Source organism: Cavia porcellus, unplaced genomic scaffold (genome assembly GCF_034190915.1).
Source record: "Cavia porcellus strain 051 isolate PalLab524CR breed Dunkin Hartley unplaced genomic scaffold, mCavPor4.1 scaffold_31, whole genome shotgun sequence".
In the NCBI taxonomy this organism is placed as follows: Eukaryota; Metazoa; Chordata; class Mammalia; order Rodentia; family Caviidae; genus Cavia; species Cavia porcellus.
Genome location: NW_026947514.1, coordinates 4587023 through 4610366, shown reverse-complemented (window position 1 = coordinate 4610366; position 23344 = coordinate 4587023). Strand labels below are relative to the sequence as shown.

Below are 23344 nucleotides of genomic sequence, written 5' to 3'. Positions count from 1 at the left end.
TTAAAGGGCCTGCATTCGAGGGCAGGGGAGACCTCGGAGCAACTGACGCTTGAAAAGATGAAAAGTAAAAGCCCCATCATTGTGGTTAGGCCCAGAAAAGAGGAGAAATTGCCCTGGGTGATCCCTGGTTGTATGAATAATGAGAAGAAATTAAGTAAAGGCTGTGTTTCCTGACACTGATGTATTAGAACACAGAGTAACTTTCTGCAGGAAATTGGAACAGGGATCCCTCGAAATTGAATCTGAGGCCGTGAGTAGCAAACCTACGCTGGCCCTGGTGTCCTAATGCAAGTTAAATAAGCGGTTTGCCGGCTAGGAGTTAAGTGCGTCGGGGAGACAGGTTAATGCTGGGGCCAACGTGGCGCGGGTTAATAAGTTTCCTCTCCTGCGTATTGTCTGTGAAGATGCCGAGGAGTAATTTGCTTCCCGCGGAGCTGCTCCAGAATCCGCACACTTATTTTATTAGGTTTTGGGCCCAATACATTTGTTCCCTCTCATTGGTTTTGTTGATAATAATTACCTTCCCCCTTCCATCGCTCCGTGAGTCTCTCTTGATATTAATTGTTTGCAGTGGCCGCACGAAGCTTTACCACTGGAGAAAACAAGTGTTTAAAAATAAGAACATTCCGGGCCGGAGCCCTCCCGAGTTTCCAGCGGGGACCGGACGGCAGAGGGGCCTTGGGGCTGCAGGCACCGAGCTCAGGAGCGGCAGGACGAGCCCCTTCCCACACCTGTGCGGGCAGGTGCCTGGCCTCGGGTGGGCTGGGGTGGGGTGGAGGGTCCCCAGGAGCCTCCTTCGGCCTCTGGAGTGAGGCGGAGAAGGCCCAGGAAGGGAGCGTCATTGGTCACTGCAGCCACCAGCCAGGCCTTGATATCCGGCCTCTCTTCGCTTTGCAGGACTGGGCATCTTACCCGGGCTGTGGGCAGCTACGTAAGCCCTCTGCCACGGCCGGCACCTCAGCCCAGTGTTCTTGCGCACTCTTGATTTTGTTCCGCGGCCTGTGGCGGATCTGCCCCGACCCTGGTTGGTTTCCGGAGTTTACCCGTGTCTCTCGGGAACCACGCAGCGCTAAATGAGTTTCCGAGTGGCCTGTGCCGTTCCTTGTGATGCTGGTACCTCCCTGCCTTGTTCTGTGGTGCTGGGTGAAGAATCCTTTGGTGCCTCGGTTTCCCCATCTGTAAGCTACTGAAGACAATGACAGTCTCAAGTGCTCCTGGTGCCCAGGCCTTTGGGCCACAGTCACTTTAGCATCCTGTGGTCCTGAGAAACTTACTCTCAGGCACCTCTGGGAGTCCAGGAGATGGCGAGGAAAAGCTCTTTAACTCAGAGCCGCAGCCACATGCCTGGCTTATTGTCAGGGTAACCAAACAACTTAGCAAACACTGATGTGCTGACCCCGCCCCACTGGTTGGTTCTCAAATTCAGGAAGCAGGTTGAGCACAGCCTCTTCTTCTTCCTCTTCCTCCTCCTTTTTCTCTTCCTCCTCTTCTTTCTTATTATGGGTTAAAACTGGTGGTCAACTTGACACCAGCTGAATTAAATCAGCATGGTGCTGAGCGTAGATGTTCCACCTGAGGAAAGTTGCCAGCATAAACAGAGACGTGGAGAAGATGAGTGAGGCGTTGTGGGTTTCTCTGAGTGTTGCTGTTTGAGCCATTGGTTCCCCTCGAGGAGCCTGTCATGACTAGCTTCCCCAGTGTGAATTTGACAATTGTCATCGGAGGAGCTCAGGACCTTGTTGGTGAGAGTGGCTGTGGTTCACTTTGGGGGAGCTCTGGTCTATACATCGAGCATCGCTTCCTGGCTCCGGAGGGGAAGATGTGCGCTGTTTAATCTCCAGGAGAAGCTTGCTATGCTGGCTTCCTGGCATGTACTCGACCGTTCTTATCATCGGAGGAGCATGTCACTGAAGATGGCTGTGGTACCTTTCAGGACAGCCCTGGTCTTTGTTGTGAGCGTGACTTCTCGGCTCCAGCGTAGAACCCTCAACCGACCAGCACAGCTCCTTCACCCTGCTGGTGTGGACTTTCTGGCTTCCACCGCTGACCTTTGGCCCTTCCCAGCATGGATCAATAAGACAGACTGGCCTGAGACCTTCTCGTGGGCTCTAGACCTCTGGTTGGACTGGTGGGAGGCTTTGTCATGGGCTCTAGGTTTCCATCTGGACTCATGCAGGACATTGCTGTGGGATCCAGGCTGAATACTCTGGGTCTTTGGTGTTATGGACAGATTTCCTGCACTTCCTTGTGTTAACTCTGGGTGACCATCATAAAACAATAATATAAATTCTACATCCTGATTCTAATTGTTCTCACAACTCCTGACTGTAATGTTTCTCTCCTTCCCCTCCTCCTCCCTCCCTTCTCTTCCTCCTCCTCCTTGTCTTTTTGAGACAGGGCCTTGCTCTGCAGTTGAGGCTGATCTCAAGCTCCTTTGTAGCCCAGGATGGTCTCAAGCGTGCTACAGTCCTCCTGCCTCAGCCTCCTAGTGCTGGGATCACAGGTGAGCACCCCCGCCCCTGGCTGACACTGCCCCTTCTTTTTCCTGTTCCACGCTGATTTTCCCTTGATACTTTACGTCACAGCAGCCACTGGAAACAGCTTTGCAAGGCTGTGACATCACTGAAAGAAACTCGGAGGCAGCTGGTGGGCCACCTCTGCCGGAGGTCCAGCAGCCTGCGCCTCCCTGTGAAGCTAAATATCCTCGGTGCCCCATGCATTTCCTGTAGAGCTTTAGGGAGATGAAAGGAAATAGCCCTTAGGAAGTGCTTGGGCTCAGGGGTCCCTAGTTTGGGGTGTGCCGAAGATGTTGTTCTTAGGACGTCTAGGGTGGGTGCATACAGTTGCTTGCAATGTGCAAGAAAAATACAGAATTTCTGCATTTGTTATATTGAGGGGTTTTTGGTGGGGGCGGTGCTGGGAATTGAAGCCAGGACCTCAGGTAAGCTAGGCCAGGGCTGTATCATGCGCTGCATCCTCAGTCTACAAGATGAATCGAAACAGGCTCGCAGGCCAAGCTTACTAAATTAAACGTAAACACAGGCTTTCAACTGCGTCTTCAGCATCGCGGCAGGCAGCTGTGAGATCACCAGAGGCTCCAAAGCCTTACAGGCCACCAAAGCCTTAGAGGTTGTTCGGAACGAAGTGGAGAGCCACGGGCCTCGTAACTTCAGCAAACTAAATGAGCCTCATAGTGGTCTGATCTACCAGTCAGGCGACTGAGATGGTTGTTTTGTTTTGTTTTGGTGCTGAGGATCAAACTCATGACCTTGTGCTTTGCTGCTGAGCTATATCCCCGGCCCCTGTTTTTTTTTTTTAATGTCTTTTTTTGGTGCTGGGAATGGAACACTAGATCTCCCGCTTACCAGGCAAGTGCTTGAACTGCTGAGCTAAACCCCTGACCCCTTGATGTCTTTTTGAGACAGAGTGTCACTATGTGGTTCAGGCTGGCCTTGAACTCACTATGGAGGCCAGATTGGTCCTGAACTCACAATCCTCCTGCCTCGGCCTCCCAAGTGCTGGGATTACAGGTATGTGTCCCCACGCCCACCTCTGAGAAGGGTTTTGAGGAATCTTCACACTCATGTGACCATCGGCCCAGTCAGGAGGTGACCCATTCCTGGAACGGTCCTGGTGCTGTTTACCAGTCAATCACTCCACCTCCCACCTGTCCCAGGCAGCACAGATCTGCTTCCTGTCACCGCGGACCGTTTTCCCGTTTTAGCATTTCATGTGAACAGAATTACACCACATAGGGTCTCGCACGCCTGGCTTCTTCCCGGTGGCAAATGTTTTTGTGATCTGTCCACTGTGCCCATTTTGAGTGCTGAGTGGTGGTCTGCCGTTTGGGAACATGGTGTTCATTCATTTTCCTGGTGTGATGCTTGGTCTGTTTCTAGTTTGGGGCTATCAGAGATTGTGCTGCGGTGAAGATTGCTGTTTACAGATGACATTTCTCTTAGGTAAACATCCAGGAGCGGATGCTGGGCAGTTGTAGGGTAGTTGTGCCTTCACTTCTATAAGAAACTACCTGTCTTTGGTTTTTTGAGACAAAGTCTCCCAAGCTGCTCAGGCTGCCCCTGACCTCACAATGTAGTGCTGGCTGACAGTAATGCACAGTATCCTCCTGCCTCAGCCTCCTGAGAGCTGGGATTATACTGAATTTTCCTGGAAATAAGACTGGGTCTTACATTAATCCAAAAGACACAAGAGAGCTTGTTTTCTGGGGATGTCTTGTTTTTATTCATGTACCGAAATCCACGTTTACTCAAATACAGTCACGTCATCTCTGTTTAGACCACCCCCAACTCTCTGAGCCTGAGTTCCAGCCTGAGGTTCCCGGGCCCCCTTTCCCGCAGAGCCCCGCCACAGCCTGTCCTTCCGTGGACCCTGGTTCTCCGCGCTGTGCGTGATTCCATCCCACGGTTCTTCCCTCCACGGCCTCTCGCTGCCTGGGCTTCACACAGTCTCCACTAAATCCAGGGTTCACTGAAGGCTTCTGGCCAAGTGTGGTGGTGCACACCTGTAATCCTGGCACTTGGGAGGCTGAGGCAGGAGGATCACTGAGTTCAAGGCCAGCCTGGACAGTGCTGTCCAGTGCACGCGTCGTCTGTGTGTTGGGTCTGCCCTGATTGGCCATTTGCTGTGAGTCTCTAGTCCACCTGCTTACGTTGGGCTGCAGGCACCCACTGGGGTATTTACACAGACTTGGTTGTATGCTGCCATTTACTCTAAGTATTAGTATTTATATTGAATTGTGTTTTTTTAAAATTTCAAAGCATATCAGTCAGGGGGCAGCAATGGTATGCACACTGTGAATTGTCATCCCAAATCATTCACCTGGGGCTCAAGACACCTGCAGTTGTCTGAGCAGTACCAGCACAAATCTTCCTCTTCAGTGAACTCAGGGAAATCAGTAGTGTAACTATCTTAACAATATATGTGTGTGTGTGTGTGTGTGTGTGTGTGTATATACATATAAAATGTTCAGCTTCTCATACTAGCGAGACAAAACGATGTTTACTCATGTGAGTCTGATTTAGTTCACTTATGAGTATGGTCTCAAGTTGCATCCAATTACCTACAAAAGTCTCCAGTTTATCCTTCTTGATGGCTGAGTAGTATTCCATCATATAAAAATACCACAACTTTTTTATCCACTCCTCAGTTGATGGACACTTAGGTGGTTTCCCAGATCTGGCTATTACCAACGGTGCTGCTATTAACATGGGTGCACATTACTGTGGTATGATGTTTTTAATTCTTTTGGGAAGATACCCAGAAGGGGAACTGGGTCACATGAGACCTGCAGTCCTAGTTTTTTGAGGAATCTGCACACTGATTTCCGCATGGCTGCACCAGTCTGCACCCCCACCCACAGTGGAGCAGGGCTCCTTTTCCCCACAGACCCTCCAGCATGTGTTGCAGTGGACATGCTACATGCATCCATCTGGCTGACATTCTTTTTGTCTTTATGAGACAGGGTCTCACTGCGCAGTTCAGGCTGGCCTTAAATTCACATTGTAGCCCAGGCTGGTCTTGAACTCACAACAATCCTTTTGCCTCGGCCTCCTGAGTGCTGGGATCACAGGCCCACCACACCCAGCTTGGCTGACATTCTTAACTGGGGCTTAGTTTTGGAGGGTAGCGCTTATATTTCTTTTCTTTTCTTTCTTTTTTTGGGGGGGATCAAACTCATGACCTTGCATTTGCAAAGCAGGCACTTACACCACTGCGCTAAAACCCGGCCCCTGTAGGGCTTATGTTTCAAGCATCCTGAGAAATCGTGCTAGGACTTATTTTCCAGTTAGGTCTGATTTTCAGGGAAACACAGAAGGAATGTGCCACTACACCCGCCAGACACTGTCTGTTCTGAGTAGGAAGTGGCACTGCCTACTCACAGCCACTGCTGTACGACACCAGTGTTTCCTGGTGGCAGAGCGGGCCTGGGCAGGGAGACCACCTGCAGGTGTCCAGCTGACAGCGACAGAGGGGCGGTTGGGGAACAGGACGACTGACACTTGGTGATGGGTGGCACCAGTGGATGACACTGGCAGTCAGGGCGGTGCCAGGTTTGGGTGAAGTTCCCGGGATAGCACGGCACTCGCTGCGGTGCGATGGGATTCATTCCTGAGGGTTCTTGGGCTGGAAGCGGCTGCTGGTTGGTGATGTCGAGGTGGCATGGCTTGGTGGGGCAGTGGAAGGGGGCTAGGTCGCCGAGCGCAGCCCTGGTCTGTCAGTGGGGAGCGTGTTCCGGTAAAGAGGGTGAGGCGGCCCCTCCCGGCCCCTGGCTGCCTTCGGTCTCACTGCCCCGTGATCTCTCCGCCGTGCACCTGCACGATGGTGGGGTCCAGCAGAGCCTGGTGAACGCTGGCACCATCCTGTTTTACTAGAGCGACAGAAAGCAGATTGAGACAGTGCCACGTATGGAGCAGCTCGGATAGTGCAGATCCTCTCTCTCCACAATGGGTTTGTTTACACTGCAGGGCCATAAAGACAGCGTCTCCCTTGGTACAGGGGTGGAGCCGCCTCTTGGAGAAGATTGGGGCTCCTCTCTGCGTGCCCACAGTATCCAGGGCACACAGCTGACCCTCATTGCCCGGCTTGTTGTGCAGCATTGACTGTCACCCTGCTCCATAAACCCTCTCTGTGTCTGGCCCCGGGGTCTGTGTCTTCTGGGGGGGGGGGTGTGTGACACTCCAGCAGCTGGGCTTGCGTGCTGGCTCTTGGGCTGACCGCCGGCTTCACTCCTTTCCCTGCCCTGCCGCTGTCTGCTTCCTTCTGCCTCTGGCTGCAGAGGCACAGGAGGCAGCCGTGGTTCCAGCCCTTGCATGGGGAGCCCTTTTGATCTACGGGTTCACCAGGGTGTGACCACCTGTCACTGTTTTTTCCCTGTGCAGGAAGTGCCTTGTTTGGTTGTTGCTGGAGCCCATGATGGCTGTGGTTGTGACTCCTGTTGTTGGTTCCTGTGAACTGATTTTACTCCTTGGTTCCTAGATGACAGTATAGGACGCAGCCCTGTAAACAGTGTAGGTGGGAGCTGGCCCCACACCACCTGGCCCGGTCCTCCGCCCGCCTGGCTCCCCACTGTGTGCCTTGAGTTTTTCCAGTTGTTCCCAAGCACGACACGCCCTTTCCTGCCTTTGCCTTCTCAGCGCGGTCCTCTTTGCTGCCTAGGGCTGGGCTCCAGGGTCCCCTGGCTGTCTTCCCTCCAGGGAGCTCAGCTCCGGTGCATTTCCTTCTCTGGCGGATGGGGGCGCTGGAGACCGCGAGTTTTCCTGCCGTCACTGCGGCCTGGCGGGGGAGCTGCTGACTGCGGGAGCAGCCTGCAGAGGTGCCACCTGGATGCTGCAGGGTCGACTGCTACCGGCAGAGAGTGCGTTTGCTTCCCGCCCCTGCACCCCAGCAGTGACCCCAACTGTTCCTGCCCACTGCCCACCTGCGGTCACCTTCGCATGTGGGCTTCTTGGTGACCTGGCCCGACGCTGGCTGCGGGTGTGACTTGCATGTCCTGGTCTTCCTTTCACACGGCTGTGGTCTGGTACAGCGCTCAGGGAGTGATGTCCCCACCATGTCCCAGCTCTGGCCTTTCTTTAAAAAAATGATCTTGCTAGTCCATGTTGGCTATGCCTAATGATCACATCCACCACAGGGAATTTGTGCCTGTCCCTGATGCATCTTACCTCTGGCCCTTTTTCCCACTGCCCCTACCTTAAGCCTGCTTCCCCTCCCCATTTACAGAAGCGTCCTTCCCACCGTTTCCTTCCCTCCCCTCCTCTCTTTGCCCCCCCATCCCATTTGAACACGTTCTTCCTGCTTCCCACTGTCTGCCCTCCATGCTCCGCCTTATTTACCTTTGGGCTTCTCACAAGAGAAACAGAGCAGTATTTAAACCCGTGGGTCTGATTTATTTTACTTACAAATATAGTTCCTAGATGCAGCCTTTACCTTAGAATGTCTCGAGTTTATCCTTTATGGCAGGGTAGTCCTCCATTGAGTGTAAACACTCATTTTCTCGAGCCATTCATCTCTTGGTAGGCACGTGGGTTTCCAAGATCTAGCTATTAAAACTGTGCGGCTGGGGCTGGGGATTTAGCTCAGCGGCATAAGCGCCTGCCTTGCAAGCAGGCAGTCGTGAGTTTGATCCCTGGTACCGATAAAAAGGAAAAAGACAAAAAAAAAAAAAAAGAATGGGAAGTCTGACTGGTGGCAGAGTAGCGTGGTCTGCCTGCCTTAGCCACAGGCAGGGACACTGGGCAGGGCAGCCTGGGTGCCGTGGTTTGGCTTTTCCGTGTCCCCAAAGGCTTGTGGATCAATCCATTGAGAAGCCACACGGTGATGGTGATATTGGAAGACAGAAACTGAGGCACTGGGCCTGGAGAAGGAGGGCCCGTGGGCGTCTCTGGGGACACGTCTCACCTCTGCCCAGCGTGTGGGCAGCCAGCCATGCCCTCTGCCTTCAGCACATGGATCCACTGTGAAGGTCTGGTCGCCTGCAGCACTGTCCCACGGGGGACCTGGAGCCACCGACCGTGGAAGGAGACCCCTGGACCCATGAGCCAGGGCAGCCCCTTCCGTTAAGCTGGGTGTGGTGCACATGCTTGTGATCCCAGACACTGAAGAGGCTTAGATAGAAGGATTACAAGTTTGATTCTCGCTTGGGCAAGTTAGCAAGACCCTCCCTCACCAAAAAAAAAAAAAAAAAAGAAAGCAAAGGAGCGGAGGGCTGTGGGTGTAACCGAGTGGTGGAGTTTTCTTCCCAGCACTTGTGGGGCTCTGAGGTCAGTTCCCAGCACTGAAAATCAAAACACCCTTTCCTTTGAGTTCTTTTTCTCTAGGCGTTTGTTATAACCACAGAAAACTGACTGACACACCTAGGAGGGAAGGGCGGAGTTGCGGTTGGAGGAACCTGGCGTGGGTCCCGGGGTCACAGGGCGGGGCCCCCCAGTTCCCAGGAGCCCCACCGCCCCTCTGGGTCCTCCCTGGGACCCAGGCCCCCGGAAGGTTCTGTCGCTCTCTGCTCAGGGCCCCTCTGCCTCTGCCACCGTCCCGGTCCTTGCTCGCTGCGCCTGCTGCCTGCCCTCATCAATCGCCTTCTTGGGGAGCCGAAAATGAAGTTTGGAGAATTGTCGAGAGCTCTGTTGGAAAACAGAAAGGCTATTTCGTGGGAAGATGATGACCTTATTAACTATAATTAGGCAATTTACAGAGGTTTCCAATATAGTCCGGTGTCTCTCCTTGCTGTGGTGGGGGAATTTCTCCGTAATGTCTTTGCAGATGTAATAGCGTTCAGCACATTAACAGTTTAATTTCTTCTGCAAGGTTTGGCAGCCTAGTGTTTTCATTTAGAAGCCGAGAGATAGTTTTACAGTCATCTCCATTAATATAATAATTATAATTTTGAGCAAGTAATTTCAAGCACCGGTATCAGAGGTTGTTTCTGGAGCTGGAGGATCACAGGTAAGGAGACGGAACCTCAAGCTTGATCCCCCGGCCCTTAGCACCTCCGGCCTGGACCCGGTATCGAAGGCCGGGGATAGAAAAGCTCAGAACCTTCTCCTTACGAAGGTCTCTCAGAACATACACCCCTTTTGATTTTATTTTTGGTCTTTTTCCTTTTTATCGGTACTGGGAATTGAACTCACGACTGCCTGCTTGCAAGGCAGGCACTTATGCCGCTGAGCTAAATCCCCAGCCCCACCTCTTTTGATTAATGGGATGTGTTCGTTTTGGAAGAACTCTGCGTTTGCAAGGCCGGGCTGTGACACTTCTTCTGTGTTCTGGGTATGGATGCCCCGGGGTGGGGGTTGGAGAGTAGATGGGAGTGACCCTGGCTCGCCTGGTGGTCAGTCTGTGACCGAGGCTGCAGCGCCCCAGGAGCAGCCCTCCCCTCAGCCCCCTCGGTGGCCCGACCTTTCGAGGGCATCTGGAGGCCTGGAGCCCCCAGGCACACAGCCTTGGCCCGGGTGCCCCATTCCTCACCTCTGATGGGTGCAGGCGACCACGTCCAGGGTGAGTAGCGTTTGCCCTGTGCGTCTCCTTGTTTCGTGGCCATCACCGTGGTCCTCTCCTTTCGTGTGGCTGTACTGGGGCTCACCAAGTTGCGTTCTTGTTGCCTGACTGAGGGGGTTTCTGGGTGAGCAGGTTTTTGAGGGGTCCTAGGCAGAGCCGCTGTCCGTGGTCATCCTGTTTGTCTCTGGTGTGGTTATCTTTCCCAGGCTGGGTTCCTAGAGCTGGAGAAAACTAGCCAAGAGTAAGAACACTTTTTTTAGATTTTCTTAAATGAAAAATGTTAACATAATAGTATTTGGAAGACAGCAAGAGGCAGGAAAAGGTGAATAAAGATGCCCTCCCAGGCCCTGCTCACCGCCGTGTCGCCAAGGGCACCTCCTGGCCGGGAACCTCAGGAACCCAATCCGAGGGGCTTCACTCCGCCAGTGGAGGCTTACTTGTTGTAGAGAACAGGAGATCTGGGGGAGCCCGCGTCTGGTCCTCGGTGAAGCTGAGCAGCTGGAGCCTGGCTATGCACACTCCTGTCCTTACCGCTGCTGCCTCTGTCCCCCCACGCCTCCTTTGGTCTCAGTCCTGGTCTGTTGGTGGCAGCTTTCCCTTCTCTCTCACCTTGAGCAGGGCAGGTCTTGTCTTCCGCCTGTGTCTGTTCCTCAAACAGAGCGACCCCTGCATTTGGGCCTCATCATGAGATGATAAGTGTGTTTGCTGCCAGCCCTGGGGACGGGATGTCCTGTGTGGGCAGAGGAGGGCTTGCCTCAGGGCTGGGAAGAGTGTCTCCCTCTCTGGTGCCGCTGTGCTTCACCCTTGGGCTTTAAGTCTGCGCTGTCCCTCGGTCTAGAAGAAGTCCTTTGCTCTCTGCCCGATTCCTAAGAGCCAGTGAAGGGGGAGGAATCTTGCTGTGCCCGTTGGTCCCTTTGGCCACTTTGGCTCATTGAGTTTATTGAGCACCTACTGTGTGAGCTGCAGGAGTGGCCTCCATGAGCTCACCGCACGGGGAGCAGGCCCCCTCCAGGCTGTCGCACTGCTCTCCTTATGCAAACCAGCTGGGCTTGGCTGAGGAGAAGAGTGCGACTTGTGACCTGCTTTAATCCTGGGAAACCGGTGAAAGACAAAATAATCCTGCCAGGCGTTTTACCATAGTTATAGCGGGGCCTCCTTTTGCTTTTTAAAGGCATGAAATAGAGGGGACACAGCGACAGCCACACCCTCCTGCAGCAGTGGCCATGGTCCTGCTATTGGAGGATGTGGCTTTTAGGGTTTCCTGCAGTTATTTATCCATAAGCAGTATGTACTATTTTTTTTTTTTTGAGACAGGTGGTGCAGCTGGGCTCCCGCTCACTGTGTAGCCCAGACTGGCCTCCAACTTGCAATGATCCTCCTGCCTCAGTCTCCTGAGTGCTGGGATTACAGGCGTGCACCACCACACCTGGCTATTCTTGTACTTCAAAGATTTATATAAATGTCACCACACTGGATGGCCTTTTCCAGTTTGTATAGCGTCCCACATCATGTTTCCTGCTATCTGTCCATCTGGTTCTGTTTTGTTTGTTTGTTTGGGGGCTCAGGGGATGGACCCCAGGCCCTTGTGCTACCGCGGAGCTACCACTGTTAATCGCTGTGTAGCGTTCCGATGGATGAATAGACCGAGCAGCTTCCATTGTTACTTCTTGTCTTTGCAGAGTGTTGTAGTGACTGTGTTTCCAGTTATCTGTCCTCTAAACTTAGTAGCATAAAACGGTGCATTTCTTTATGCTTGGAAGTCTGTGGTTGGGAGGGGCCCCCAGCTGGTGGCGTGGGGTGGGGGGACAGCCCTGCAGCCGTGGCTTTGCTCACCTGGGGCCCGGTGACGGATGCTGGGTGTCAGCAGGGACCTTGGCCACACTCTCCTTGGCCGGAACACCACAGTGGCCTCTCCCCATGACCTGGTCTTCCTCACCAATGGCTCTGGGATCCCCTGTCCAGAGACAGGGAGCCAGACTGACACATAGGACCTGGCTCGGAGACAGACAGTGTCTTGTCTTTTTTCTTGGTACTGTGGATTGAACTCACGACCTCGTACTTGCCAGACAGGCATTTGTGCCGCTGAGCTGTACGCCAAGCTCTATTTTCTGGTCTTCAGAAGCAGGCCTTGAAGGGACCCTCCCACCCCATAAGGGGAGCTGGGCGTCATGGATTGGGCAGACCTGCTTTGACACGCTGCCTGGTGTCCCCCGAGACCTGAGCTGCATGGCCAGGGCGCTCTTGGCTCCCAGCAGTGTGCTGAGACTTCCCATCCCTTCGAGCCCTCTCCTGCTCTCCTAGTCTAGTCGGGATCTTGATTTTTGACCGCCTGGTGGGCGTGAAATAAATCTCGATGTTTTAATTTGCCCGCCCACGGGTGAGGCCGAGTCTCCTGGGAAGGCATTGTGCTCGCCTTCCCGGCTGCTGGCTGTGAAGGAGACGGAGACATCGGCTATTTTTTTTGGTTTACGAGGTCGATTTTTCAAGGGAGAAGTGGTGAGTATCCCACAGAGTTTATTGCAAACTATTATGAAGACCTCGGAGTTACTATTGTGTGACTCCTTTATGAAAAAAAAATAGGATTCCAGTAATTGCAGGCTGTATTTGTAATGTGATAGATTTTCATTTAATCTCTCACCTCCCTGTAATTTGCCCACTTTAAAACTGTCCCGAAGCTGGCTTTGCCCGTGCCTGGGAGCCCTGGTCTTAGTATGCGCTGTTGCAGTAGTGGGAAGGAGAAATGGTGCTGCCACTGTGTCTTTTCCAGTTCCTGCTCTCTCTGCGGCCTCTTAATCACTTCTGCCACAGGTTTCCTGCACTCTGGCTCCTCGGCTGTCGGGTGTGTGTGTGTGTGAGGCCCTGCGGGGAACAACGCCCCATCCCTCTGCTGGTGCCGCTGGGGGTCAGCAGGCCCTGTGTGGCTGCGCCTGGACCGGGGCTGGGTTGGGGGTGCACAAACACCTCGTTCAGGTTAATCCAGAGGGGTCATGGGAGAGTCTGTAGCTTTAGATCCTGGCACAGAACCTGGTACCGTGGGGTGCTTTATTCAGGACATACACCTGACCCAGATAATTCAGAATGCCAGATTACGGAACCGATCGGTATGACCTGGCTTTTCTCAAAAAATATCTCAAGCCCAGAAGAGTGACGTACGACTGTTACCCCGGCACGATTGGAGTCTCAGGCAGGAAGATCGGAAATCTGAGCCCACCATGGGCAACTTAGTGAGGTAGAGTGACCCTGTCTCAAAAAAAAAAAAAAAAATATATATATATATATATATATAAAATGAACTGAGGCTGTAGCTCAGTATGAAGGCCTTGAGTTCAGTCCCCAGTACTACTACCAGAAAGAAAAAGAAAAAAAACCCCTCTGGATAATAGCCAAGTCTGATCAAGAGTTCTTTGATGAATTCCTAAGCTTTCCTTAGAAAGTGAACTTCTGGCTACTTTTTAATTTAACCCGGTTCCGGCTGAACACTCCGAACACTGCCGGCGGCTTGCTGGGGAACATTATCTGTTCCGCCTCCCTTCCAAGGAGCATCACTGTTCATCTTTGTAGGACTTGGAGCCGGGGCTGCACACCGAGTCACCCTGCACCCTGGCTCTGAACCAGCCCCCGCCCTCGTCCTCAGCGCTGGGCAGCAGAGTGGCGAGGGGCCGCTGTTGGCGCAGCTGGCGTCCTGGGACGGTGTCTGGCACCACTCGCTGGTCAGGGCTTGGGCTGGGCGCACAACCCCTCCAGAAGCCCAGGTGGGTCAGGTGCCTGGCTGGGTGCTGGACCTGGGGAGGCTAAGGACCCGTGTGGCCTTGCAGAGGACAAGCTGGTCAGGTGTACCCCGTGGGATGGGTATAAACAAGGGGCCCGTTCCCTGCCGTGTGAAGGTTGGAGGGGCTTGGGGGGCTGTTTATTGTCTGTGGGACGTCAGGTTGGCCAGGATATGTGTGTGTCAGGTATGGCCCCTGAGGGGGAAGGATGAGGGCTCCTGGTGCTTCCAGGTGGCAGTCTGGTAGCCAGAGAGGTGAGCGTGCAGGGTGTGTGGCTGCGCGTCTGAGCCGTCTCTTCCAGGCCTAACCTGCTGACCTGGTTGGGTCCTAGGTCCTGTTTGCATATTGAGAGATAGCAGGGCGCTTCCTCAGAAAAGCCAGCACTCTCCCTGTCCTCCTGCCTGCCTCCCCAGCCTGGGGCTCCCTACCCTATGAAGGAGCAGCAGGCCTCAGCTGGCTTTGTGCAGGCCCTGTGTTGATCATGACCTGCAGGTGCTCAGTCAAGGGGCCCCAGGTTCTCGAGTGCCCTGAGGGCTGGGACCTGCCACCTGCTTGTATTTGACTGGCGGGGCTGAGGTCCAGAACCTTCCTGGCCCTATGTCTTGGTTTCCTCCTTGGTGGAGCCGAGGGCCAAGTCACTGCCAGGGATCTTACAGCCGCAGCAGCTGTAACCTCCTAGTGAGACCCAGGCTGGCTGACCCAGAGGGGAGCTAGGGCATCCCACTACAGCCCTCGCAGCGTGGCCTGGGGGTGAACATATGCAGCGGAAACCGGGAGGCCAAGATTTGCTCTAGTCTTTTAGTTTCCAAAGCCTCTGTCCTCCCCACCTTTTCCCATTGATTACTAAAGAAGATTGATACTCAGGCCAAGCCTGCTCGTGCGTCACCGCAGACGTCTCCGGCGGCCCTGCTCTCCTACGCACAGACCCATTAGGTGGCGCTGGGGACCGGAGGCAGGCCCCGCGGTGACGCAGAAGGCAGGCTGTTTTTGAAGGCCCTGTCACGATTTTGTGTTGAAGGAGTCTTGCAAATGACAGGCTTCATTTCAAGGGGCTTTGTTCATCTAAGAGTATTCCCAAGATGAAATTTGTGGACTTATCATCAGAGCTTTTGCGTGTGATGAGATAAAGACAGAATTAAAATTATTCCATCTTAGTGTCAGCCACAGAGACATAGCCAGAGAAAACGCTCTGGGCAAAGCTGACCTTGGGCAGAACTGCGGGGTCTGGTGGACCCCCAGCCTGCCCAGGGCTCCTTCGTGATGTTCCCACCCCAGATCAGATTTGCACGAGCACAGGATGAGTGGCGGGTTATTCTCAGCATGGCAGCATGGTACATATGCTCTGATGGCTTCACGTGGGGCAGCTGCAAAAATTAATAGATATGTCCTTTATTTCTCACTCTATGATTCAGATCTTGGAATTAATTTTTTTCTGGCCCACTAACTCTTGTGGTTAAAAGTACCAAGGAAGCTTTCTGGGAGAATCCATCATGCAATTATTGAAAAGTCAGTGTGGGGAAGATCATGGGCTGTGTGTTGGCGGAGGCCCACAGGGTTGCTATGTTTCTGCAATTACAATTTTCTCTGCTTTTCTTTTTTTGTGCTTTGGGAAATAAAACGGAGACCAGGCTTCTAACTCAGAAGACTTATTGGTTATTTTTCCCAAATGGGATTGGCCTCCCGGGGAGCAGTGGGGCATCTACAGGACAACAGGTTACAAATGTGTGCTCCAGGTCCTCTGAAGACGGCGTTAGCCGCAGACCATGGCGCTGTATTCCAGGCAGGCGCGTGGGGAGCTGTCAGGAGCCAGTGAAGACCTCAGACACCCGCTTGTGCCTGGCCAGTGCTGGCCAGGTATTCTCCGTGTACCCTGTGTAGCTTACCCGAGCCCCATGGTTGTCCCGGAGGGTAGGCTGCTGAGTCCTCCAGGTGCCCAGGCCCGCCTGTCCCACTGGCGAGTGGTCAGTGGGCAGCATCCAGAGGGTGCTTTGCGAACACTGCAAGGGACGTGCTTTCCTGTGGTTGCCCTTCCTGTGCCCAGCAGGGGACTGTTTACATCAGCAGTGGTGGGAACTGGGGGTGTCATGTGGGGTCCCCAGCATCACTTTCCCGATGAAGATGTTGCAGCCGGGTGACACCCTTTATTGCTAACCCTGTGGGAGTGGGGGGTGGGGAGACAGCTTCAAGGGTGCTGGGCTGGGGGCTTCCACGCTGGTGGGGACACTGAGGCCGGGAGGAGTGGGGCTGGGCCCTGGCTGCTGACTCCTGTGTGGGCTTCCTCTGCGCTCTTCTTTCTCTGGTTTGGGAGAAGGGCAGGCGCAGGGCGCTGGGCTGGGCTCTCTGCAGCTGGCAGTGACTTTGCTCTTCTGTCTCTGCCTCCCGTGCTCCTTAGCTGGGCTGGAGGCCGCTTTCTCAGAAAGCCCAGCACTCTCCCTGTCCTGTTTACTCTTCTTCCCGCAGGTTTGCTGTCCATGGTGATTCCCCGCGTCTCGGGCAGTTGGAGCAGGTGTAGAACACATCTTCCTTCTCTTTACTCTCCCCCCAGGTTGGTTTCCTTGCCAGGAAACAGCTACCCTGCACTCTGACCAGGTTAGGGCCCTTGCTGTGTGGCTTTGCAGAGGTCCTCTCACTGAGGCCACCTTGCCTCTGGAGTGTGCCTCCGGTGCCCTGCCAAGCGCCACCCTGGTGAGGAGCCCTTGGGCTTCTGTCCCCAGTGCGTGCCTTTTTCAAACTCCGATACTGTCTTTCCGAAGTCCTGTAGCTTTGCTTTTATTCTTCGCATATAACTTTAATTGAACCGCGCTGCGCATTTGTATTTAGACTCCCTTAAGAATTAATTGCGTGATCCGGTTTGCTGCCTCGTCATCTCTCACGAAGCAGTGTCCCCTGGGCCTTCTGCGTCTGCACGTGGGTGTCACCACCGTCCCCATCTGATTCATCTGAGACGCTTTTCTTGAGTGTGTCAGTCAGCTCTGCTTTGTGTCAGCCGCTTCGGATCCTGCACTTAGGAAATCGGTGCACGCCGCTGTCACGGGAGCTTTCCACTCTGCCTTAGGTGGGGCTTTGGGAAACTTCGGGGCCATCTGTTGCTCAGATCTTGGCCTGGGGCTGCTGAACAGGCCCTGGTTGGACTCCGCTTAGTGGGAGGCTTAGTGGGCACGTCCCTGTCCATGCGGGGGACCCGTCTGCCTGTCGCGGGTCCCTCTGAAGCTTGTCACCGGCCCCTCCTTTTCTAGGATGCCTGAGTGGTGCTGCAGCTGCTGGCTTAGTACAGCCTGTCTGGCTGATTACCACCGTGGGGCTGCCAGGAGACTTGCCCATGGGCAAGCGTGAGGACCAGAGTAAAGGACCGAGAGCCACCTCTTCTGTCTCAGGAGTTCGAGAGGCTTAGCTGTATGTCTGTGCCTTTGCACATGGGTCTGCTGTTTGTCCAAAGCCTTTTCTAAGCAGGTCCTTAGCATCCTGTCCATGCAACTCCCGAGTGTCGCAGAAAACCAAGCACTTAGCCCACTCCTGTGTCCAAACCCCTTGGATGGTGCACAGAGCGGAGTCCAGGATCAAGGGGCTAGAGGGGCTGGTGTCTGCTGAGTGTTCTCCGTGGGGCTGTGGACACCCTCTTGCTCTCCGTCAGCAGGGCGCTTCCCCCGAGTGTGTGTGCAGGACAGGGAGAGGCACTCATGTTCTCCGTGTGATGCTTTTCTGCTGAGGACACTAATCTTAGTGGATCAGGGGCCCACCCTTATGCCCTCATTAAACCTTGTCTATTGCCTTAGAAGCCCATCTTCTAAATGCAGGACTTCGCAGCTCACGCCAGGCTGCACCTGCCTCGTTGGCAGATCAGGGCGAAGGGTCACAGGGGGGCCTGGGCGCTGGACCCTGGGGACTGAGGAAGGGGACTGCATCCCTCTGGGCTCAGGACACCAGAAAGGAACCATCCAGACAGGCATGTTCCTTGTGCCCCAACCTGGCTACTGTCAACTCCTGCCTCTCGAGGGGCCTTGCAGCCTCACCAGCAGGGCTGGGCCAGCTCTTCTCTACAGGGGTCCTGGCATTTCCCGAGGGCATCAGGGAAAGGGCGAGTTAACCATGCTTACAACTGCCCTCGGTGCCGGGCGCCCAGCTTGTGACCCTGTCTGTCACTCCGGGCTTCATTATTCAGGACATTCAGATTTCATTAGCGCGGCTGATCGATGCATGGCTTTACAGTATCGACGTGGATTGATTTGGGTATCCATGTCCTCAGAGCTTCAGTTAATAAAATAACTTTTGATAAGACTAGTGGTTTTAGAACGTTTAGACTTAATTATATTTCCTAAAGGATTTTTCTAGAATTGTATAACTGTCTGGCAAGATACTTCAATTCCCTAGTTATCTGAAAGAAATTGGTTTTTCGTTTGGTTTTGCTTAATATGAATTAAAAGTAATATACATTGGATAAAGGCAGTTAAAGGATTATTTATTAAAGTCTCCCTCTTTATACATTGGGAAAAATCCATACAGCTGAGTTAATTTAGAAGTCGAGCGAGGGGAGTACGCCAGTCGGAGAGCCATTTGGCTGAGGAACGGGGAGTCTGCCTCTGCGGCTGACGTCCTCGCTGCCCCCTGGAAGATGAGGGCCCCCCCTTCGCGTGCCTTCCCCGCGTGGATGTGCTGTGCCCATGCATCGCAGTTTCAGTATCAGCAAGTGAATTACAGCAGTGGCTGGAGCGGGAGCACCCCGGGTTCAGGTGCTTTATTCTCATCGTGCTCAGGTTAGGAAGGCTGCCAAAGCTGGGCGTTTGAAGGGCAGTCAGTCAGCGGGTTTTACCCCACTGGGCCGGGTCCACCCCATCCGTATTTTTAGAAAGGTTACTGTGTCAGGGCCCAAATCATTCAAAAGCGTAGCCTTCTGCCAAGGGAGATGTTTTACAAATAGCCACCAAATAAACAAGTCTACAGAAGCCAATCTCTTCTCCTTCCTTCATTTTTTAAAAAATAGTGACCTATTTCAGGTGTATCAAAAAGTTGGAACAGCAGTACAGAGAATTCCCAGACTTCATCTCCTGGCCACGTGTGGTCAACGGTGAAGTCGTGTTAGACCCCATATATTTTTTCCAAGACCCCTTAAGACTGATAGTGCTTTACGGTACTTCCTTGTGCATCTTCTAAAGAAATTCTCTCCCTCAATGGCAGTGCGACTATAAAAATGGAAAACTTATGTGATCTCTGCACATCTCATGAGATCTTTCAGCCACCCCAAGAATGCCTTACGGCAGAGAACTGAAGACCATGTTACCGTCATGGTCGAACTTCTTTAGTTTGGACAGTTCTTAGAGCTTTTGCCGTGCACACACTTAAAAGCACAAGCCAGTTGTTTTCTGAACTTGTCTTCACTTTGGGTCTGCATGGCGTTGCCTTGAGATTCGATTCTGAGTCTGTGTTTCTTGGGGGGACGTCACGGGTGACGCTGGGTCCCCTCCACATGCCCTGTTGGGAGGGCCGTGCTGTGGGCTCGGCTCATTCTGGCAGTGTCCGCTTTGATGGCTTGGTTGAGGTGGCATCTGTGAGGTTTCTGCAGTGTGGTTGTTGTTTTCCCTTCTGCAATGAAAAGTGTCGTGTGAGGAGGTTCTGGGAGACGCTGGCACATCCTGTCACTTCTGCCAGCTTCGCCCACTGGTTCTGGCATCTGTTGATGTTCTTCCCTGCATTAACCCTTTGGATGGTGGTGTGAACTGATGGTAATCCTGTAATTTCTTCCTAACTCTGATGAGTTATTTGTTTTCCTCCATGAATCTCTTTATTTATTGTGTACACTCAGCGAAATAATCCATTTTGTCCATCTGCATTGCTTGGCTAACAGGAGCCCCTTGGCTTGTGCATCTGCCCGAGATGCCTGCGTCACCTCCTGTCTGCTTCTTTCCCTTGTGCTGTGGTGACAAGATGGCCCGAGCACCCTTGTTCTGTCCCCGGTCCACTTCTGCCAGGAGCGTTGGACCCTTTCCATGGAGACCGAAGTTTGAGTGTTAGCTGTGCATGTGCCGCTAGGGCATCAGCAGAGAGACCCAGGCAGTGTTACACAGCTGCTGTCACGCACAGTGCACACGTGTGTGCACGGCCCCACACACCTGTGTCTGAGAAAGCCCGAGTGTTGACGTAGCTGTCTGCAATTCCAGTGCAGTCCTGCAGGGTCTACCCCTTTCCATTCTGTAACTTCCTTCTCCAACAGGTTGAGCGCTGGCTCCTGTTTTCACAGTATATTTACATATGTGCCCAACGCCTCAGTATCAAAGCGCTGCGTTTGGGTTGCACCCTCTGCATGAGAGGCGTCTGCTAATTAGAACCCGGCACTGGCTGGCATCCTTTGGGCTTTAGCCCGAATGAGGGCAGGGAGTCCAAATTTTAGGTGTTTGTTGAGTGAGTTCTGTTTTCTTTTTCTTTGCCTTTACCCCTTCATTGTGGTCGTGTTATTTCCTGAGATGTTTTTCTGTGTGTTCTGTTTTCGGATTTCCCCTGGCATTGCGTGGGCTCGGTCCTGGAGTTTGGTGTCAGGCTGTTTGGTGCTCAGCCCTGTGCCCTCCTGTTGGGGTTCGTTACATGCTCCAGAGGCCCAGAGCAGGGTCACACTAGCCTGGGTCTGGGCAGAGGGACATCAGGGATAAATGCTGTGTTCTTCATGTTTCTTCGGGGTGCGTGCTTGTTGCTAAGGTATCAGCAGCATGGTACGTATGCACTTGAATTGTGCGCTCACAACACACGTTTCAGACAGCAGTGGTTTGTGATCGTGATATTTGGAGACCAGGAAAGAACGCGTATCCAGCTGTCGTGGGATGGAAGAGCCCTGGCTTGGCCATAGGTTCACAGATGAGGGCTGCCGATGCCAGCTGGCCCTGTGCTGTGGGTGACAGGCATTCATCGATTCATCGATTGATTGATTGGCTCATTTGATTGACTGGTTGACCGTCCTTCAGGAGGGTGCTGGCTGCACAGTGAGCCTTGTGGCATAGGTGCAGGAGGCCCCTCGGGGGAGAATGGGTGCTGTGGGCCCCCTGGCAATGCGTGGGGACGTGACGTGGGGTTTGGACAGACATCCCGGGAGAGATGAGGGGCACCTGTGTGGGCTTGGAGGAGCTGCAGACCATGGGGGAGCAGGCTGGGGGAGCAATCAGAATCTTACCAGTTCTCAGCTATTCCCCTGCTAGGAGAGAGCTGCCTGCAGGAGTGCGTGGCATCGACTAGCGGCCAGAAGGAGGCGCCAAACCCTCCATTCTGCGTGGGCTGCTCATCCTGTCCTTCCTCCCTCTGACCTCTCTCTGTCTCTTGTTGTCCACTGTAGATGGAAACCAGGTCTCGTGCACATAGGAAATGTGTTCTACCCCGAGTTGCACCCCCAGCCCGTGCCTTAACCCTGCCGCATCCCCGAGGCACTCACCTCTAGCGGACGTCCGGGTGTTGGTGGAGTCCGAGGTGCTGCTGGCACACCAGACCACCACCGAGTCCGGGCTCAGCTCTCCTCTGTGTGCCCCTGAAGAGTCCCGGACACCTGAGAAAGGGGCTTGGATTGCTTTCATGTTACGTTAACACTTTTTGGAATTCATTTCCTTTGTTTGCTTTACAGCTGTATAATTTGCAATGAAACAGTTTTATATCAAGCTCCCATGTTTTAATGGCACCTTAATGGTGTCTCTGCAGATTTGCAGCCAGGGACTTTGTCACCTAACCCTTCTGCGTGGTGCTACTACGTGGGGGTGGGGCTGTGGCTGTGGCGAGAGGCCTGGGCTTCTCTTGCGCTGGCCCGGTCACTTCTGAGTCAGGTGTTTGGCGTCTCCTGGGTGCTGGAGCACTGAGTGTGAGCAAAAGTTAGTCCCTCATGTGGCTTGGCATCATGGCGCCGTGTCACGGGGTTGTCTGCCACCTACCGACATCTGGCTAGGCATCGGGGTGCAGAAGAGGAAGCCCGAGCCTCTTCCTCCAAGCCTCTGCAGTGAGGAGCAACCCCGCCCCCAGGAAGCAGGAGGAGCGCTGCTCCCCAGGGTCTGGGTGTGCCAGGACAGCCCTGCCTTCAGCTGCAGTCCCCGTGCCACGCCATATGCCGAGCCATCTGTCCCGCCTTTTTGTGTTGGGAGATGTGGCACAACACTTAGAGTCTCGCCTGGTGGAGCACTGAAGGCCTTTTAGCTCCGGGCTGTGTCCTGGCCCTCGAGAGTCCCTGCAGGGCTTGGCAGTGGGCTGAGGCCATGGCAGGGGCAGGGAACAGGTGTCTGCCGTGTGCGGTGGGGACGAGAGACGGTGGGGCAGGAGAGGAGGGGAGGCCCTGAGCAGCGGCTCATTTGGGGTCACTCCTGTCCCTTGCTCCTGCAAGAACAGGTCCTGGCTGCTTCCTGAGAGACCTGCCAAAGGCCAGGCCTCGTGGCTGCTGTGTTCAGTACCAGAAAAGGATGCCAGCGCAGGGCTGGGACCTGGTGTGGCCCTTGCCGGCCGTGTGGCCTGGGAAAGGTGGCCCCCCAACTTGTCAGTTTCCTCACTGTCCAATCCCCCAAAGTGCTTTAGGGGTTTGGGGTGACTCGCATCCAGCACCTTCCGAAGACTCAGCGTGGCTGTGGTGCTGCCGCTGCCCTCCCACACTGTCCCTGGCTGTGGCCCCGCCCCGGGATGCCTTGCCCCCCCGCCACTGTCTCATCCTGGCCCCTCCTGCCACCTCCCTGGTTTCTCAAAAAAAAGAGTTCGAGTCGAGGAAAGAAATCCTCTGGGGTCTGTTTCCCATGATTGTCCTATTTCTAAACTTGAGTTAATAAGAATAAACAAAGTAGTAGGTCAATTTGCACAGGAGACGAATATTATCCTGACGATTATGTAAATATTTGTGTGTCCTGGCGTTCTCATTTTGTTACTGGTGTCTAATTTCCGAGTCTCGTAATGAAGTGTAATTTGGAGGAGCTTTGCAAAGACAGGCACAGCAGTGAAATAATGTGATTTGTTCGGTAAACTTGGTTTCAGTTACTCCTTTTCATCAGTTGTTTTTAGAGCCCCTTCAAGTTCTTTGTGATTTGACAACAGCTTTCAGCCTGATGAAGATATGACTCTTAAACACTGCCAGGAACTCTGAAGAGGTTTATAATATTGTCGCTTAATAAGAAAATGCATTCATAGGCAGGATATAGAATTTATAGGCTTCAAATGGATTTCAGCTTGGAGTTTTAGACCTCTGTGCTCCTGCTGCTCTTGAGGCTATGAGTAAGGTTTTTTAATTAAGTCAAATTGAATTGAATGAGCTTTTATTGAACGCCCACTCCATGCCAGATACTGGCTCCTTAACCCTTGCGCTGCCCTGTGCGTTGACTGTGGTGCCAGCCAGGGAGGCCCTGCCAGGTTCTGCCCGGCCTGGGTCATCCAGCTGGAGAAGCCGGGAGGCGGGGTGTGGAGCGAGGCCTGCTTCCTAGCGCTTTCCTCGGAGCTGATTGTCAGCAGCGTTGATGAAGAGGGGCAGGGTCGAGTGGCTTTGCCTGTGCTTTTGTTTAATCTTGTTTAATCTTTTCAAGCAGCCTGGGATGGTTCACTGCATTTCATGTCTAGCCGAGCGGGCTTCCTAG

General features: G+C 53.6%; 1 protein-coding gene across 4 annotated transcripts in view; it reads left to right on the top strand.

Annotated features, from left to right (window-relative positions):
* The window catches only part of Wdr25 (WD repeat domain 25), a 128505-nt gene that overhangs the window by 26911 nt on the left and 78250 nt on the right, over positions 1-23344 (top strand). For 3 of the 4 annotated variants that reach the window (XM_063241411.1, XM_063241412.1, XM_063241415.1), the window contains one exon: positions 2398-2503. The exons of the other annotated variant lie outside the window; for it this stretch is intronic. In XM_063241411.1, coding sequence (XP_063097481.1) covers positions 2398-2503 — 106 coding nt within the window. The remainder of the gene's footprint in view (positions 1-2397; positions 2504-23344) is intronic. 4 annotated transcript variants of the gene reach the window in all.